Below are 21,262 nucleotides of genomic sequence, written 5' to 3'. Positions count from 1 at the left end.
GGCAGGCTGTACACTGACTTAAAGATGGCAGGCAAAAGAAAAGAATCCAGTATATTCAGAAATGCCTGAGATGCAACCTGGCCCTCAGGCTCCTCGTATGTAGTCAGATGGTGAAAATTATAGGCATTAACTAAATCACTCGGCACAGTGTACAATGTCACAGAAACTCCTAGCACCACTGCCACACCGAAAGCACCAAGGGGCAGAGTTTTCCCCAGCTACCATTATTATTTGCTTTTTCATAGCACAGTAAGTTTATCACTGCCTCCCCTCTCCATTGAATATGATTTACACAGCAGAAAGTCCATCCTTTGAAAGCATCTGATTTAGTATATTTTCACACAGTCACCAGCTTGAACACCATCACTACTCTATACTTTCTGAATGGTTTCATTACCCAAACACATACTACCCCACCCGCCAGCAGTTAGTCACTCCCCATTCCTCCCTCCCCAGGCCCACAATCACTGGGTCTCTGTGGATTTGCTAACTGTGGATATTTTCCATAACTATGATGGTGCAGTATGCAGCTTTGTGCCCAGCTTCTTTTCAATTACCTATCATATTACGGTCATTAGCCATTCATAAGCTGACAGACATGTGGGTTGTTCTCACCTTGAGGTCACTGTGATCAGCTGTTAAGAACTTTTGTGAATATGTGTTTGTATGGTCATGTGTTTTCCAGTCTCTGCCTACACACTTCAGGATGCTGATGCTGGGTCATATGGTAACCCTAATTCATCAGTTGAGACTGTTATACAGGGTGGGTCAACTATCTGACTCTACCATATACAGCAGATGAGTGTTCCCTGGTTCTTTGGAGTTACTAATTCTTGATGCTATCTCTCTCTCTCTCTCTCTCTCTCTCTCTCTCTCTCTCTCTCTCTCTCTCTCTCTCCTCTCTCTCTCTTTACAACAGCCACCTCAGAGTATGCAATGTATGCTGAACACCTTTTCAAATCCTAGCTGGTCTTGTATGTCACCACAATGGAGAATGTCTAAGCCCTTAGCCTTTATATTTTGTTTGGTTGACTGGTTATTTTGCAGTGCTGGATATGAATCCAGGGCCTTGGCTGTATAAGGCAAAATCTCTGCCATTGAGCTACAACTCCGGTATTTGGTTTATTCAGACAGTGTATTGCTATGTGGCCCAGGTGAGTTACTTAAAAACTCTAAATTGTCATGGCTCACTTTTGGATTTGTTGCCCGTTCATTCTTGAGTCATTTGGAGGTCTTCACACTTCATAGATACATGTCACTTCTTTTGACCCCCCCCCCAGCTGCTTTGAACTTTTCTTTCAATTTCTTGTAAAACACACACAAATTCAATTTATAAACAGTTAATATTACTTTTTCTCTTTTTACTTTATGGTTCATGTTGTCATATCTAAAAATCCATTGTAAATAATAAGGTTATGAACATCTGTTCCCAAGATTTTGGTTTTAGTTTTTACCTTTGCTTTCAACCCATTGTGAGTTGATGTTTGTGCAGGGTGTGAGACGAAGGTTCAGTGTCATTAATTTTATACGTCTGAATACCTAGTCATCTCAGCAACAATGGTGGAAATGATTGTTTTGTTTCTCCACTGGATTATCTTGCTATTACCTGTATTCCCTTCCTTCTTACACGTTTAGAATGCTTCATTACTTGTAGATATAGACCACTCTGATACTGCTATTTTTCAGTTATTAGGTGCTCTATTACTCTACTTGAACCTCTCATATAATTATACCTCACTTACCAAATGGGATGTGTTCTGAGAAATGCAGCAAGCACTAGGCAGTGCTACTATCTGAATACCACAGAGGGTGTGTATAAAAACAAAGTCGGTTACAAGACCACTGGGGGATAAACTCTTCCAGAATCATCATTAGATGTGAAGTCTGTCACTGACCCAAATGACATGTGGTGTGGCATCTTGCCAACTGAGCTACCTCCACAGGCCCTATTTCATTTATATACTCATTAAGAGTCTGAATCCACATGAAGCAATGACAGTTCTTGAGGATATATATAAAATGTACTATGTCCTGTGACAGAGACAGGACAAGTGTTTGGGAGAACAGAATGACTATTTCTTAAAGAATTACCTTTACCAGGAAGGCCACTGGGTAAGAAAGGGTGGCTAAAGTACTACACAAACAAAAGCTCAGAGTATTTCAAATGGCAAAATAACGAGCACAAATACACACAATTATGAAGTGAAAAGAAATTGTCTGGAAACAGATGTTTATCATGTGGAGATGTGGTTGACAGAACACCATGAATGTGAGCAAGGCTGAGTGACAATGGTCTTACCCACCAACCTACATAACTCTAGTTGGAAGTGGGCTCTAGACCTGAGTAAGACACAAATGTGTGCTTTGGGATTGGACACTGGGGAGAAAACAGAACTGAACAGTTCTAATTAGCCCTGCAAACATCTAGCTGAAGTGGGACTTCTCTTTGTTTTTATTATGTCAACATGACACACGAATTAGAGTTAGCTCAAAGAAGGGAAACTTAATTGAGGAAATGCCTCCATAAGATCAGGCTATAAGTCATTTTATTAATTAGTGATCATGGAGGAGGGCCAAGCCCATTGCGGGTGGAGCCATCACTGGGCTGGTGGTCCTGGGTCTTCAAGACAGCATTAAGCAAGCCATGGAGAGCAAGCCAGTAAGCAACATTCCTCCATGGCCTCTGCTTCAGCTCCAGCCTCCAGGATCCTGACCTGTTTGAGTTCCAATCTTGACTTCTGTTTGATGATAAACAGTAATATGGAAGTGTAATCAAATAAAACCATTTACTCCCAACTTGTTTTTGGTCACAGTGTTTCATTACAGCAACAGAAACCCTGACTAAGACACACTCTTCCCACAACTTCATGACAACTATGGTTTTTTCCTTAGATCTCTTGCTGATAACAAGTTTGCCCAGACATTTTTCACTGGGTTCCACCCTCCTTGTTCCTTTGAAGTGTGGAATTTGTCCAGTCCTGGAAGATGAACATATATTCTACTGCCTTTTTTTTTTTTTTTTCTGAGACAGGGTTTCTCTGTATAGCTTTGGAGCCTATCCTGGCACTCGCTCTGGAAACCAGGCTGGCCTTGAACTCACAAAGATCCGCCTGCCTCTGCCTCCCAAGTGCTGGGATTAAAGGTGTGCACCACCAACGCCCGGCTTCTACTGCCTTTTAAATTCAAATTTTTCATACTAACAACAACCTGTTTTTCTCAGACATTTCACCACAGCATTCTGTTGAAGATATAATCTACTGCTGAAGGTTAATAAGATCTGGGCACACCCTGTGCTCCAAAGCCCAACTGAAATAGCTCCAGCTGACGGACAGCTCTCTGATAGAGATCTTGCCTTGCTGATTTCAATTCCAGGCCCTGAAAAAAAAAGTCTACACAGGTGGTCTCAAGCCTCACAACTGTGTCTTCCTCTTCCTTTTCAATCCTAAATCACAGTTATTCCATTCGTACTATATACTTCCAGAATCTTCTAGCATTCTCTGACAGAACTGTCAGCTGAGAAGAACTGTCAATGTGCTTCAATAACAAGTTTGCAGCTATGCTTTTACCTTCCTACTTTAATTTTAATAGAAGGTTTTAGAATTGGAAATATCCTAAGATAGAAAATTTCTCCCTTTTTTCACTCCTAGGATTCTCCATAAATACTCTGTATTTAACATAACAAACCAACACCAACAGCAAGAAGAGGCAGGCTTTTACACACAGTTTCTCCCCCATTCCAGGGTCCAATCTTAACTAGTTGTTCCTTATTGTCCTTTAGCATAAAGGGAGGTATTATTTTTGCTGTCATAATGATGAGAACCATACTGTGCTCAATAGAGTAAAACACTTTCTCAAAATAAATAAGACAGGGGACAGAGCAGAACTCTGACTTTACTTGTTCCTCATGTCTGGTGACATGACTGTCCTCCATTACTGCCACCCCATCAAGAGGCTGGTCTGCACCCTTTCTTTGTTTACTGATTCTTAAGGACAGAGACCTGTGTAAAACAAGTCATTTATTTACAGCAGCTGGAAAACTGTCCAACAAACTGGCAACTCAAAAAATGTCAAATTGGCTCCCATGAAAGTAAGGGTGGAAAAAGATGAAATTGTAGCATTTGTAGTATGCCTTGCATGGTGAAGAAATGGCTCTGTTTTTCACATTAAAGGAAGATAAATCTTCACTGATTCTTGCCTGAGCTTCAACAATTTTCCTAAGTAAGTGCCATTTTTTTTATTTCTATAAAAGACCAACTCCCCCCCCAATATTAATAATGGAAAATTGCTGATTTTTAATTATTTTTAAGGTATAGGCACCAAGGAAAAATTTGTTAAAAGAGGAGGGTATGAGATTATCATCTCTTATCAGTAAACCTGTAAATATTTTCTTTTCCAATTCTTCTGAAGCTTTCTCCTAATTTTTCTAGCATATTACGATGTTTTTATAGTTACAAACAACCAACAAGAGAACAAAATGAGAAAAATGTTTAGTAATGAGAAATGATGAGGTATAAAGATTGTCTGAGCCTTGGACAAAACTCAAAATATACAGACACTCACTGGATCTCAGGCATCCCCAAACTTCCAGGCACCCTAAACCTTTAACTCTAAACCTCTACTACTTATCCAGGCAGAAAAATTTTATCTTTTAAAACTTTTGTTTTGAACTGGATATGGTAATGTATGTCTGTAACCCAGCTTTCAAGAGATGGAGGCAAGAGGATCAGGAGGAGAAGACTAGAAGTTCAAGGCTATCCTGGGCTACACAGTGTGTTAAACCTGAGCTATCTGAGTTATAGGACAGATGGAAGGAAAATTCTAAAACAGAAGGTTCCACAGAGGAATTTCACACAGACATTAGGCATGTAACTAAGCTTATAGGTAGGCAGTCTACTGGCCCTTCTGTTCCCCTCTCACTTACTCTGGTACTTCAGGCTGCAAAATCTGGGAAGTGTCAAGCAGTGCCATAAAAATCACAGCACTCTCCTGGTCATATTTGTTATCAACTTGACACAGAAGAGGAGGGAATCTCAGAAGAACTGCATCCAGTAGGTAGCCTATGGCATGTCTGTGGGACAATTCTGATTACTGACTGATGCAGGAGGGCCCAGCACACTGTAGGAGGTACCATCCCCCAAGCAGGCAGGCCTGGGATATATAAGAAAGATAGCTGAGTTGTGAGCCTGGGAGCAAGCCAGTTATTAGTCCCTTCCCTGAGTTTCTGCCTTGGCTTCCCTCCATGATCCACTGTAACTTGTAGGCTAAAATAAACCTTTTCTTCCCCAAGTTGGTTTGGTAGGTGTTTTTATCACAGCAACAGAAAGCAAACAAGGACACAATCCTAGTGTTACTGTAACTAAATTAACTCCTGAAGGATGTTAAGTCTTGACATGTGTTTTGCTGGAACAGTAACAGTGTACTAGTGAGTGGAGATGCCAGTCAAATGTCATACCTGTGAGATATAACCTGGAGGCACATGGATGGGAGGAATGGACCCATTGGGTGACATCATGGGAACCTCAGCAGGTCCTGAAAGATATAAGAGCAAAATATTAATAATGGAGAGACACATAATTCAATGTAATCACTGAGATTTTTAACATTCCATAACTACTTGAATCCATGGGTGAAGTAATTTCCTGGCTATACAAGTCAAGGAAACAAACAAAATATATACAAAAGCAGCAATAATAATAAGGTTATAACCGTATCTATTAATATTTAACAGTTCTCTAAAGGCCACAAATTCCATAAACCAAAGCTATGCTGGTAAAGCCAGCCTAACAGAAAGGAACAAAAGCTTTTCCTACTGATGTTTAAATGACATATTAGAATAGTTCAAATCTCCTCCTAACAAACTTCAACTTTACTTTAAAAAGTGTATTGTAATTAATATACATAAACACATTTTTGAAGTGAATTTTTTTAGGTTCAGAAGCTCCTATAGGCTTTGGATTTAAGATTTTATATGATTTTTATTTTCAGTAATTTGTTATAACACACCATTAATGTGAAATCTTGAAAATACTCCAAACTTGCTGGACCTGGTAGTACAGTCCTATAACCCTAACCAGTTAAGCAGCTAGAACAGGAAAAAAATTGTAAGTTCAAGGCCTGCCTGGGCAACTTCATAAGATCCTACTTCAAAATAAAAAAGTTGAGTTTTTGTTTTTTTGTTTTTTTTTTAAAGGGTTTGGGGTATGGCTCAGCAATAGAACACTTGTTTAATATGTGTAAGATCCTAGGTTTAATCCCCAATATCATAAATAAACAACAAAATCAATCACCTGTTTGTTCTATTTCTCATTAAGTAGGGCTGGTCTAGAACTGCCACCATGCCAAGTTTCATGCAATACTGGGGATCCTACCAGGGCTTTGTTCATGCTATCTAAGCACTCTACCAAGGAATGCTAATCACATGATTAAGGCAATCTGATGAATTGCAAGGTTAACAGTTACCTAAAATGTAGTTTGGGTTAATGTTTCATCACAAACTAACTGCCATATACCAAAAACAACTTGATGCCCTTCAAAGGAGCCTACCATTCAACAATTTCCCTCCAAGTGAAGGAACCTTAGAACTTACCTTCCATTGCTAGCTCTCATTTGCTGTTAGCAACTCACACTCAAATGTTACCCAACGCTATGAGTTTCACTATGAGTTGCGACTTTCTGGCTCCAAGCACTGTATTGTTTATTTGCTTTCTCCTGGTGGGTATTGTACTGCTGGCAGTAAAAACTGCCCAGCTGGAACAAACCCAGGAGAAATCTGCCACTTTACTTAGCAAAAGGAGGCAATCCTGTCACCCAATCACTTCATGTACAAGTAAACAGAGTGAGTCTTTCACGTCACAAGTGTTGCAACCATGATAGGAGAGGTCATAGTGGGGTGGGGACGACTGGCATGAGCATGAGCAGGTCTCCAAGTTCAGGGGCAAATAGCAGAAGGGCAGAAAGGGTGAAGGACATCACAGGAAACTCCAAAGGAGAGATCACTGCACATTGATGGATAACACATCAAGTGAGAGATCACTGCACATTCATGGCTAACACATCAAGTGAGAGACCACTGCACATTCATGGATAACACATCAAGTCAGAGTCCCCTGCACATTCATGGATAACACATCAAGTGAGAGATCACTGCACATTCATGGATAACACATCAAGTGAGAGATCACTGCATGTTCATGGATAACACATCAAGTCAGAGTCCCCTGCATGTTCATGGATAACACATCAAGCCACTGAACTCTGACCATCCCTAAACTCACAAACTCTGTGGTCTCATGTGTGTCGTTAGCCAAAAGCAAAAAGAGGGTTAGCACACAGGCTTAGCATTTTCAAATCCCCGAGTTTCATTGCCACCATGCCCCTTACCAAAACAATGGATCATCGTATGACACCATTTTATTTTTAAGTTAGAATTAAACTTCCATGGCAACCGCTAAAGGTGTTGGTTTCCAAGTCTATCTTCCTCACTGGCTTCAGCATCTTTAACACAGCCATCAAGACATTTCCCTTGTATCCTAATTTGAATTGATTTATTTAAAAGAATCATGCTATCTTTGAAATCCAAAGGTCAACGCACTTGGCTCCAAATAACAGGTTCTAGGAGCATGCTCTCCCCCTTGTTTTATACCTGTGTGCCCTTGGACAATGAACTCATTTAGCCTCTTGGAGTCTCATTTCTTAAGATTTGTAACTGAAAATAAGAATGGCTACTTCATAACGTCAGGCTTAAAGATGAAATTTATTAATACCTGCAAAAGTAGCATGAGTATAATAAGCACATATCTCATCACCATTCTGCAAGGCTTCTGATAATGTTCTAAAACCTGTATTTTTATTTTACATGTATGTTTTGCCTACATCTACAGCTGTGTATTATGTGTGTGCAGTATCCAAGGATCTCCTAAAACTTGACTTACAGATGGCTGTGAGCCACGTTATAGATGCTGGAACTTGAACCCAGGTCCTCTGGAAGAGCAACGAGAAGCTCTTAACCACTAAGCCATCTCTCCAGCAATCTTCTTGATTGATATTTGTTGCACTCTCTTTTTTTGTTAAAATTAAATTATAAGGAATATATTTTTAAAATATCATATAAAACCACAAGTGTATACAATGTACATTATTTGCATAATGGGCAACTCTTCCTTAACAGGCAAAATATCAAGTAGTTCACAGTACAACAAGCCAATGAAGTATGATTTTTTGGGGGTGTATGGAGGGTTCAAGACAGTTTCTCTGTATAGCCCTAGCTGTCTTGGAACTCACTCTGGAGATCAGGCTAGCCTTGAATCACAGAGATCTGCTTGCCTTTGCCACCTGAGTGCTGGAATTAAAGGTGCGTGCTACCACCAAACGTCGAGGGATGGCTTTTTAATTATCAAAATGTATACCAAGCTAATGGTCTCTTAACCCTAAGTATGACCCTGAAAACTTTGTGAGACATGCTTAAGGAGTGTAGGGCTAGCAAGAGATTTACAGCTAGAAATGCTTTCTTCCTGCTCTTCATTTCAAGAGTTGCTAGAAAATTCCACATGCATGGCCTCAACAAAGCCATTAAAAGGCCATTTCAGAAACAGTACAGTGGCTTCTTAACTGCAACTGTGCTGTGGAACCTCAGGGTTACTCTAGCTCCTGAAGTAACCCAGGCCCCACCAGCTAAGGAAACAAAGCCTCCTACACAGTGGCAGTATAAGCACCACTGTCCTCCTTAACACTAGTCCCCAGCAAGTTCACCATCTCTGCCTGATCATCTGTGTTGGGAATGCCCCCATCCACAGTCAGCGTTCCCTAAGAGGCACAGATTTCCTTTCTCATCTAGAGATCAGGTTCTCCTACTACTTTATCTACATCCTCACCAAAAATAATACCTAAAGGATATGGGGGGGGGTTGTTCACGCCACCATCACTGGCTAAATTCATAGGAGGAAAATGTCTCTCAAACAATAGATTTGTTCCTTGCCTATACTAGGAGCATTTTCAATTATTTTAAAGCAATCTTGTAATGTTTCTGAAACCTTATTCAATACACTAGTTATATACCGGCCCATCTATGCAGACACATAGAGATATGCACACATAAATTAAGACAGATGCCTATAGGATACAGTGAAGCTCTGGTTTGTAAGAACTAAGAAGTGTAGCTAGAGAGACAGAAATTATTCTGCAGACATATGAAAGCTGTTGCATGTACAGCTTCTAGAACTGGAACCAGAATGTTTATTGAGCCTAGTAGCTAAATCTGATTTCGGGCTTAGGCTGTGACTTCAATATCAACATTTCCTTATTGTCACCTAATATCATGTGAGACCATGACTCTCGGATTGGTGTCTATCATTTTATCATCAAACTTGAACAAAGAACTATACAATCTGAGAACTTCAAAGTCAGCTACCATTTGTTAGTGCATGTTCACTTATGTGTAGCAAACCTGGATCCAGAAAAGTTAGAGGGCAGCTTAACTATCCAATTGTGTCACAGAGGCTAAAGAAAGACTCCAGCCCCACTATTCCTTAGGAGCCACACAATCATGGCAAGCTCCAGAGCTCATCTCCAAGGTTAACGGCTAGTCTCTATAGGGCTCCAGACCTTAACACAACTGACTCCATGATGAAAATACCATCCAGGACACAAAACTCAGCAGGTAGACAGTACCACCTGCCAAAATGAAAAGCAATACCTAATCTATCAAAGTCCAAACTCCTGGGAAAGTCTCTAAACCTAAGGACCATGTTTTTTGGCTTCTGTAACTCTTCTGGCTAACTGTTTTTAACTGAAGTATGTCAACCCAGGACATTAAGTTTGTTCTTAAAAGCTCTCCCTGAGAAAGATTTGAACACCCCAGTATAGTCACCAATCAGCTAATAAAGACTTTCTATTGGCTTAAATCCCTGTCTAGTCAGTCTTCTCTGGTGATTAGCCCACAATGCAGTCTGCCTTAACCTCTGGTTCTGTCTTGTGACTAGGGATCTCAAGAATTCGGGAGCCTAGACAATGCTTGCTTGACACTGTCTTCAGAAGCCTCATCTCATACGGAAGCAAAAATAGCTATATTGACTAGAGGAAGGGCATCGTTAGTGACATTGAGGAATCCCTAAGGGGTGCAAACTGGCAGTCTAGGACAAGTCACCACTAAAATCAGCCCCAGCTATAAATAAATCAGTTGTACTATATAAGATTTTGCCATTTTAAGAGATATTTTTAAAAAGTTGAGTAGTCACCATAAGTAACAAGTAGTAAACAATTCACTGTTGTAGTTTTCTCTAAATTGGCACTTGGATTTTCATATGACTATCAATAAATAGTGCTTAGTGCCACACATCACATTCTGCCTTGATTAAGTTCAGTATTGTCTTACTCATAAAGGGACTTAAGAAGGCCGAAATACTTGGTGAGATCAAGGGTGAAAAGTGAAAAAACTCAATACATACTAAGAAAGTAACCTTTGAGTCTAAATAGCTGAAGGGGAATTCTCGAAGGAATAGACAGAGCCCTTAGGTAAGGTCACAGCCAAATGGCAAAGAGATACTCATGGGAAAGTAATTATCACACCAAATGGTCAAAACAAAAGCACCTATACTGTTTGCATCCTGACCAAGACTGAATACAAAATGTGGGGTTCTAAAGAATATCAGTGATGTCTGATGATAAGACCAACACTATTCCTGATGGCCTAAGACTCTAACACAAACCAAGAAGTCAGGTAGGCACTCTGGTTACCCTTGACATTAAGAAAGAATACTCGTAATAATCCTACTATGGAAGAACATAAGGTGCCTAGGAATGAATTTAAGCATGGGGTGAAAGACGGGTAATGGGACCACAGAATATGCTGAACTAGTTAAAGAAGACACATTAAGACACAGAATGGAGCCAGGCATTGGTGGCGCACACCTTTAATCCCAGCACTCAGGAGGCAGAGGCAGGCGGATCTCTGTGAGCTCGAGGCCAGCCTGGTCTACAGAATGGGTTCCGTGACAACCTCCAAAGCAATACAGAGAAACCCTATCTTGAAAAACAAACAAAACACAAAAACAAAAACAAAGAAACACACACAGAGAATGGAAGATTTACTATTACTTACATGGCAATAATATTCCAAGTGATCTACAGAATGAATTTAATTCCCATCAATATTCTAGATTTTGTGCCATGTGGCACAAAAACAATATTGAATTTTATAATATTTTATAAAGCAGTAAAGAAAATTATGCCATATTCAGGAAAATGGATGGAACTGGGAAATATTATATGATATAACCTATCTTCAAATAGACAAATATTGCATATGCAGCTCTTATCTTCTAACATCTATCTATCTATCTATCTATCTATCTATCTATCTATCTATCATCCATCTATCCATCTATATTTCTGGAATGAGTATGGGTATAAGTAATGAAACTGAAAGGAAACCAAGAAAAGGGGGGAAAGAGGTCTCAATGACAAGGAGTGCAGAGGTGACAGAGCCCAAAGTGACAAAGCAGGAGGGAGGCCAGGTGAAGGAGAGATACCAAGCATGATGGATACTCTTGGATGTCAACTTGTCTACATCTGTCATTACCTAAAACCCCAAAATGGAGGTGTGTGCTGGCTAACTTTATGTCAATCTGACACAAACTAGAGTCACTGGAGAGAATGGAGTTTCAACTGAGAAAATGCCTCCATTAGATCAGGCTGTAAGCAAGCCAGTAGAGCATTTTCATAATTAGTGATTGATGGGGGAGAGCCTAGCCCATTGTGGGTGGAGCCAGCTCTGGTAGGGTGGTCCTGGGTTCTGTAAGAGATCAGGCTGAGCAGCATCCTTCCACGGCCTCTACATAAGCATCTGCCTTAGCTTCCTGCCTGTTTGAGTTCCTGTTCTGACTTCCTTCAATAATGGACTATGATATGGAAGTGTAAGTCAAATAAACCTTTTCCTCCCCAACATGCTTTTGGCCATGGTGTTTCATCACAGCAATAGTAACCCTAACTAATACAGGAGAACACACCTGTGAGGGACTTTTGCTTAAATTGAAGTAGAGAGATCTACTTCTAGTCTGGATATATGAAGTAGGAAAACAAACCTTAAATCCACATCTTTTGAGGTGGGAAAAATCCCACCTCTAATCTGTGCCATGCCTTCTGCTGGAAGCCTATATAAAGACACAGAAGAAGGAAGCCTTCACTGTTTGCCAGCTTGCTCTCCCCTTGCTAGCAAGTCCATTCCTTCACTTGCATTAAAGCCTACTTGTCAGGATTACAGCATATACTGAAGACCAGCTGGGACATGCAGCCATGTGGACTGAGCAACTTTGTTGGGTTACCTACAGCCTCTAAATCATTCTAATAAATTTCCTTTCTACATATAGAGAGTCATCCTATAAGTTCTGTTACCCTAGAGAAGCCTTACCAATCCACTAGGGAAAGGATTAACCAAGCAAAGTATGACAAAATGCCTTAAGGAAAACTGTTACTTGGTATGATAATTTTAAAAAATAACCCAACATTTAAATGTAAACAACAAAGTCCTGGAATCATACATCCAGGCATGTTAATGCCTATAATCCAGCATTTGTATAGAGGAATAGTGGGATAACTGGACTGCAGCCAGGTTGAGACCAATCTGGTTTACACAATGAGTTACAGGCCAAGCAGAGCTACCCAGCATGACATGACTGTCACAAAAAAACAAAAAAACAAAACAAAACAAAACAAAACAAAAAAACAAGCTAGGATCTGCAAAGATGCACAAAGAATGAACTTGGTCTTCTATTTGAGATCATATATAATGATCATAGAACTAAATAAATTCATTGAATATTAGGTCATGGACCTAATTTACATGGATGAAAATGGAACAGTCTTTGTGACATTGTACTGAAGTGAGTCAGGCATTATACCACAAGTATAGGAATAGAAGAAAAAACTGAACTCCATCAAAATAAAAACCTTTGTGAAGTAAAGTTATTACCAAGAAAATAAAAACTGTAGAACTGACAAAATGCAAATCCCATCTGTTAAGAGATTTCTCTCTAGAATATAAAGAATTCTTACATATCAACAAAAAAGGAAAAAATACAACTAACTTAAAAGATGGGCAGAGGAACTGAATAGGCATTTCTCAGAAGTATCATGAGTCACAAACAGAACCTGAAAATGGCTCAGCATCATCAGTCCATAGGGGGTTCAGATCAAAGCATGGTGGACAGCCTCCTGATACCCAGAAGAGTGGCTCTGATCACACAGATGGGGTGGAGAAGATATGTGTCAGTACAAACACAGAGAAACTGGGCCTTTGTATACTGCTGGGGAGAATTCAAAGAGAGAGCTGGAAAACTGAACTTCCTCATCAAGTTAAGCACAGTAACATCTTATGAACTGAGGCCTATTTGATGATAACTTGGTTTACACAGTGTTCCAAGCCAATCAGAGCTAGCTAACATGTTGATGGATTCCCCTACTGATTATATACCCCCAAAGAATTAAATTAGGTACTCAAATAAATACACACATGGGTGTGTTCACAGTACTACTGTTTACAAGAGACACAAACAGAATATCTGCTAGGGATGAATAGGCCAGTAAAATGTGTGGTGTCAAAACAATGCAATAACATCATCTATAAAAGGGAATACAGCACTGACACACACTGAGTGGATGCACTTCAGAAACATTACATTAAAGTCACCACTGTCACACTCAATGTGATTTTAATTATATGAAACATTAGGAAGAAGAAAATCAATCCATAGAGGGACATTGGTTCAGTTAGTGACTGCTTGCTGACCATGTGTGAGGCTCTGGGGATGATATGTAAGTAGTAACAATAATAATTAATCCACACAGGCAGAACTGATTGGTGTTTGCCAAGAGTAGCGGCAGGGTTGAGGGAAGCAGAAGAGGACTGGAGAGTTAGAGATAGGTAGAGATTTTCTCTACCAATAGGTAGAGTTTCTTCTGCATTGATGAAAATGTTCTAAAACAGAGATGGTAGTTACATAACACAGTGACTAGGTAAATGCCAAAAACTAAAATCTAAATATACATTTACTTCACTGAAAAACTAATATTAATAATAAAACATGCATATAACCAATGACAGGTAAGACAACAGAACTGAACATAAAAGAGAACATATTGGGGCAATGCTATTTCCAAACACTGCTATGCAGAGATGGGTAGATGCATCCCATCTGCAAGCAGCTAATAGCTTCAGGATGGGCATACAGATATGTAAACAAGGCCCCAATCACAGACGCACTCATGTCCCTTCAAGGTGCCATTTCAGATGCTAGGCACTAAGCACATCCCTTTGGCCCCACCAAAGTGAAGAAGGCATGCTCCTCTCCTCTCTCCAACATACAATTTCTTCCCAAGGACTAAAAGCTGACTTGCAGAATACAGCCCTATTCTTACAGAAGCCTGCATTTGTGTCTGGCCTCTGCTGCTACAGTTTCCCCAAGAGAGAGCACCTGATAATTCCAAGGGTTGCTCTGAGGATGCGATAGGCAGACTCAACAGCACCTCTACAAAAACGTGTAATTCAAAACTTTACCACTGCATCTAAGACAGGTACAAATGGTGTGAACAAAGAGGATTCCAGCAGTCACTGGCCATAGTAACCAAGAGAGCAAGTAACTTGTTTTGTCCTTCAGTTTTTTCTCTCAATATTTCTATCTTTTAGCTGCAAAATTATATCTTGTATGAAATATATAAAATATACAAATGTGTAAACTACAATTTAAACAACGAGAAAAAGAGGCAGTTGTTTTTCTTCATTTGCTATCTATCCCTCTGGCCCAAAATTCCCTGTTCTTGGTCCAGTTTGTAGGACACCTTTCTCAGTGTGCTGGGACAGCTGGATGTCAAAGGACCAGCCCTTGCTTTCTGAAAGTGGATCTCCTGCACTGCACACTGGCTTCAGGAAAGAATTTCTAATCTGATCCAACCACTGTCCTTAAAAGCAAACGACCATAACAGCAATGCCTTCCCGGGGCTTCCTCCTGAAGTAAATCACTACCAAGAACCAATGCTGAGCTGGGCAGGGAATTCATATATAGGCCACTGCCATCTTCTCCTCTCAGAAGACGGAGCTTGGGGTCTGTGATCTGTCCACCATCTTCTAAGAAGACAGGTCTCAGGGTCCGTGGTCTGCCTGCCCTGTCAGTTTTCTTTCAAAGCATTCCTCTAATAACTGAGTTGCAAAACAAGTTCAAAGGCAACAAAAGGCCAGGGTTGAGGGCTCACCTAAGACTTAGAGCTCAAATCCCAACCTCCTTCAGCTGAAATAAACTCAAAACCTCTATCTAAATAACTTACTATCAAGTGGCCTTAGACTTCAGTGTCTTAGAACAATCTACATAGTTACTGTGTGAATACATACTACTATAATACATTAGCTTTAATATTTTACTGGTTTCAATTCAATAAACTTTTATTTTGCAAGTTGTAGAAAGAAAAACCACCCAGATTCCACAACAGATCTATAAAAACAACCAACTACCACACAAGGCTCAGCAATTTTTATTTCTTTAAGAGGCAAAAAGCTTTGGGGCTGCAAGGTAGCAATTACTCTTACAGTAGTAGAGGAATACTAAAAACCCTCACACTGGCAGTGAACGAACAGTGTGCTGTTCACTGCATGCACACTGTGTTAACACAGGTTTGAAAGAACCAGATTTAAATTCAGAACTATGGATACAAAGCTTTAAGACTGTCAAAGAGATCAAGTCCCGGGTAGGAGCCTGTAATTGAATCTTGATCTCTAGTTTTTCAAATTCAGTTTGAAGCTTTGTTGAATTCAACACACCTTTGTTATGCCCAATGTAGGGGTCAGGCTATGCAGGAAGCCAAGGGAACAGCCACATTAAAGAGAAGGATCATTTCTATGCCTAACTGTGGAGAGAGAGGACTGAGAAATAAGCAAGGCACAAGTGCAAAGAGCCATGCAAGGAAGGAGGGGCCTGTCTGAGGCCCTCCTTTTGCCTTGAGGTTTGTGACTGACACTGTGTCTTAGCATGGACTGGGCTTATAGTCCAGATGTTTCAAGCAGATGGTCTTGGTATATCTAGACAACAGAAATGATGAACAAGTAAGGTAAAAGACCTAAGTGAAAAGGTACAGGTTGATTTTTGGAAAAATTAAAGTTCATTCTCAGTTCCAATCTAAATCAAGTAGGTTTCTGAGAGCTTGCAGGGGTGGTGGTGGTTAATGCTCTCTGAATTTGAGTTAGGAGCAAGATTCACCTGCACTATGCATGGAAAACACCTATGGTTGTTAACAGTACTGAAATTCAACTTTCTGGGTTAGTCTTCCATGTTAGACTGGGAGTAGAATATGTCCATGGGTGTACCTGTTTATACATGAGCCAGGACCCTGTAAGCAACAAATCTTAAGAGTGATACAAATGCAACTCAGTAATACTGAGGAAGGGCTTCAGATGAATACCTCACACCTAGAATCCCTGTAAGTAATAGCCACAACTGAGACAAAAGCATTTCAAAGCCATGCACATCTGTGCTTGAATGAGGTATGTGTGCATACAGAGCATATGGCTGTGTGGGCACACACATGTGGAGGCCAGAGACTGTCATTGGGTGCATTCCCTAATCACTCTCCACCTTAAATACTGAGTTGCAGTCTCTTACGTGATGGCTGATTCAGTTAGTTTAGCCAGACTGCCATTCCCTACTGTCACTGTTCAAATGTTGGGATTACAAGTGGTCTGTCATGTCTACCCTTCATCTATGAGTCTAGAGATCTGACGTGTGAGCCCCAGTTTAAAGCCATCCCTTCCCGGGGTGTTCTGTCTGCTGCCTATTGGGGTATCAGGTAGGTTAATGCTCCCCATACATCATGCAGTGTGGAGACTCCACTGTTAAGCTTATAGCAAACTCAAGGGAGGTTTCTGGGAAAGGTCAGAAGAAACAGGTGCCCTTAATTCTTAGTGGAACCCTCTAGTGATCTTACACAATGCAAAAACTTCTCAATATTGTCCCTACCAAGTAATAGTATTTAAATTACATTTGAATCACATCTTGGGATGAAATGCAAAGGATGTTGTTAAAGAATACTATTCAGGTTTATAATTTGGGTAGCAAAGAATAAAAAAAAAGACAGATTGTTCATCATAGGGCAACTCAGCGGAGCCATTAGAGACCACTCTGAGAGCAGAGCTCACCATGGCTCTGAGTGTTTGGAGACATTAGGGGAGTTATTGCCACATTCTCTCCTGCCAACTTTCTCCACTCTTTGGAAGGGTTACAAAAGGGAAGGATGAGCAGGGGCTTATGGCTTACATGGTAGAGTGCCTGCCCAGCATGAGAGAGGCCTTCGTTGGACCCTAGTACTGCAGAAACAAGGCATGGTAGTCCACTCTTGTAATCACAGCACTCAGGAAGCACACACGAAGCTTAGGAGTTCAAGGTTATCCTTGACTACATAGCAAGTTCCCAGGCCAACAAGGGTTATATGAAACCTTGTATCAAAAGAGAGAGGGAAGCCAGGTGGTGGAGGTGAATACCTTTAATCCGAGCACTCTTGTGAGTTTGAGGCCAGCCTGGTCTATAAAGCAGTTCTAGGACAGCCAGGGCTACACAGAGAAACCCTGTCTTGAAAAACTGAAGAAATAAAAAAGCCCCTTGCTTTGCTTGCATGCAAGCACCCACTGTTACTAATGGAAGCTGTCCATCAACCAAGGCCCAGTAATTTTCTAAAATGAACTTAAATTTTACAAAGGCATTTTGCTTGCTAATAATTTTCTGAGCCGACCAATGGCCATGACCTGATAATAATGGGCTTGTGATGACTAGTTGTGTGTAATTTGCATCTCTGCCTTCGCTAAGCCCCACAGAATAAGCCAGCAAGAAAATGAGAGTTCCTATAGTCAGGTCATGTTTACACAGCCATGTTTGCACTCTCTGAGTGTGTGTGTGTGTGTGGGGGGGTAACAAAGGGGGGGCCACAGCAGACTAAGGGCTGGATAACAAGGAAGAGCACTAACAAGGAGTCCGGACTCTGTCATCTCCTTAGTGCTTGAAGTCAGGTGCACACCTCCAGCACAGGTGGGAAGGCCTAGAGAGCTGAGCTAAGCTGGCACCTTCTCAGTGACAGGACGACTTTCTCATCTCGGCACACTGTTCCCTGGACCTCAGAAACAACTGGCAATAATTTCAAAAGCCACCCCCATCCCGCCCCCCACTCCCACCCCCACTGCCCCAGGTGTTTGACATGCCTGCATTAGCAGCACTTGGGAGCCTGAGACAGGACTCCATTGAGCCTGAGACAGAACTCAATTCAAAGTGTCTTCTTGATCACTTCCACCCTGGTTTTCTGAGAAAGGGAATCACTGAGCCTGACGCTCTCCCACTGGCTAGACCAGCTGGCCAATGAGCACCAGGGATCCACCTGTTTCCAGTCTCCCGTTACAGGCATATTTTACCAAACCTAGGGGTTTCTGTGCTTTCCCCTGGCTGACAGGCTTCTGAGCACTGGTCTAAGCTCCAAGGATTCTAGAATAGAGCTGTAGGCTGAGATTCCCTAAAATTGTGCTGTCACCCTAGGGGGCTTGTCACATCAGTATTTGAGCCCTTTAGAAAATGTTGACTACCAGATTCCTGGATCTGCTCCTTTTTTCATAAACTTCCCATCTACCCCTCCACCCCAACATGGCCAAATGTTCCACTAGTTTTGCTGTGGATGTTCCTGTATCAATTCAGAGGGGTGGGCAACAAAGAACACAATAATCTATGGCCAGGAGACAGCTTGGTGGTGGATAAAGTACCTGCCTGGTGACCTAGTCTGGATTCCTGGGGGCATATATAGAAGCAGGAACCACAGCTCCTAAGGAAAATGCAGGACAGATAGGGGAGAGTCCGGGAGTTTGGGGGCTAGAGATGGCAAAAAAGACCTTGTCTCCAAACAAGGTGGAGTGGGGAGGGCGAACACCTCGAAGCTGTCCTCTGCCCTCCACACACATCATATACACACACTAGCACAACACACATATAACAATGCATACACAAAAGAACAAACAGCACTAACGCTATGGAAAAAATGAGCACATTCAAGATCCTTTAAGTATAGTTTATTTGTAGTTACTTTAAGCCCAATAAGCTGAAACTTAATTTCAGTATAATATTTTAAAATGGAGAAGAAAAAGTAACAAGGCATTAGCAGAGTGCCATAAATTTTATCCTGTTAATGGATATTTAATATACTTCAACTAACAGAGATGACTATAATTTGTCTAAAAATAGTCCTACAGTTTTCCTCATAATAAATCAATTACTGTACTTCCATAGCAACAGAATGGGATTTTATATAATATAAAAATAAGCACTACATGAAGAAGTCTGTGCAGTTATTGCATTTCTTTCTATGATCATTAGCTCCTGTGATAGTTCAATACAAAACACTATGAGCCTAAGTGCAAAACAGACAGGCGATAAAAATCTTTCAGAAAAATATTTGTACATGTGTATATGAGCATGCGTGTATTCGTCTGTAGGATGTATTAATGTATTCATGTAGTTCTGTGCACATGCATATGTGCCAGTACAGAGGCCAGTAACTCAATTCAAAGTGTCTTCTTGATCACTTCCACCCTGGTTTTCTGAGAAAGGGAATCACTGAGCCTGACGCTCTCCCACTGGCTAGACCAGCTGGCCAAGGAGCACCAGGGATCCACCTGTTTCCAGTCTCCCGTTACAGGCATATTTTACCAAACTTGGCTGTTACTGGGTGCTGGGAATATGAACACAGCCTTTTATGCTTGTGTGGCAGGGACTATACTTAGTCTCATGAGTCCAGGATCAGTTAATAAAATCACAACATATATTTCTGTTGATAGCCAAGAAAACAGCAACAAGCTAGAAGCCTCATTACTCCTGAAATTGAAAGCTGGATCTGTGAATAGCTGCTTCATGTCCTGAAAGTACACACAGTGGGTCAGATCTCTTACCACAATAACTCCGCAAGAGGGGTTGATGTCTCTAGAAAGACTAGGTACAAATGATGCTAGGAAGATAGGGGTCCCCACTAGCCTGCAGTAGGCCTGACTAGCATCAAAATGTTACATGTTTTACAAACATGTGTGTAATTCCCAAAACTCTGACTCACAATAATAAAATTAACACAACTTTATTCCACACTTTAAGATATTCAATACTCCTTTTCATGCCACTGAATCTTGGAATGTAATTATCATTGAGTACTTTCCACTCGACAATACCATCTTCTCCACTGGCTTACCACTTGCATTAACCCAATATTCCCCCACTCTCTATGAGAGGCTTATATACAAGGGGCTTAAAATAGACACAAGTATTATTGCTGTTGGAAGGTGGACAGCATGAGCACCTAGTCTATGACAGCTCTAACTGCACAGTCATTAGTTCAGGCTACTACTGCCCTTCAGTGGTTGGGGGAAATGCTGGATTCTCTTAATTTGTGCTTCTTCACCCTCTCTGCTTCTCTTGATCCCCAGAGCCACATTGTTCTTATTAATGTCAGTCCCAGGAAGAAATGTTCTTCACAACAGATAGGCTTCAAAGGGAGTTAAACCTTCCTTACAGACTAGGGCACAGGGGTAGAGCAGTATATAGAGTTTTGTTAAGCTACCAGTGCTTCAAGTTTACTAAACTCATTACTTGTAAAATAACTTAATAGATCTGAGGAGGTACAGCTTATCAAAATCTAGTGAACAAAAGTAGACTGAAGCAACGGGAAACACACACAAATGTGTGTGTGTGTGTGTGTGTGTGTGTGTGTGTGTGTGTGTGTGTGTGTGTATGTGTGTGTGTGTGTGTGTGTTTTCAAACTTGATACATACACAGGCTGTTATGGTCACTCTTCTCCCCTTGCAAACAGTATTGCTTATTTCCCAGCATCTCTCATTGTGGGATGCAACACTGTGTGGGGCTGCATGAATGCACATAGGAGTGTAAACAAAAAAAAAAAAAAAAAAAAAAAAAACTGGGCAAGAGTAAAAGGCTTTCAAATGTTTGTTACCAAAAATTAACGTGAACACAAACACAATGAATCCTGGATGTTTCTGGTAGCTCTTGCTCATGCAGTATCATTGACTTCACTGCAGCCTTGGTTCTGAATACACAACTTTGCACTGAGCCAGGCCATCCAACTCCAACAAGCACTGCCTGGAGTGCCAGGGCTCAGATCAGAAACTAAAGTATATGAATAACTGCACTGCGGTGATTTCAATGAATGAACAAAGTTTTCTGCTCTTACAGAAACACAATGGTCTAATTAT

General features: G+C 40.9%; 1 protein-coding gene across 5 annotated transcripts in view; it reads right to left on the bottom strand.

Annotated features, from left to right (window-relative positions):
* Nucleotides 1–21,262, bottom strand: part of Fndc3b (fibronectin type III domain containing 3B) — a 302,457-nt gene that overhangs the window by 139,548 nt on the left and 141,647 nt on the right. For all 5 annotated transcript variants that reach the window (XM_027392082.2, XM_027392079.2, XM_027392080.2 and 2 more), the window contains exon 4: nt 5,453–5,529. In XM_027392082.2, the coding sequence (XP_027247883.1) occupies nt 5,453–5,529 (77 nt within the window). The remainder of the gene's footprint in view (nt 1–5,452; nt 5,530–21,262) is intronic.

The sequence above is a fragment of the Cricetulus griseus genome, assembly GCF_003668045.3.
Source record: "Cricetulus griseus strain 17A/GY chromosome 1 unlocalized genomic scaffold, alternate assembly CriGri-PICRH-1.0 chr1_0, whole genome shotgun sequence".
NCBI classification, from domain to species: domain Eukaryota; kingdom Metazoa; phylum Chordata; class Mammalia; order Rodentia; family Cricetidae; genus Cricetulus; species Cricetulus griseus.
Note: the sequence above shows the minus strand (reverse complement) of the source record. Positions and strands in the feature narration are given on the sequence as shown.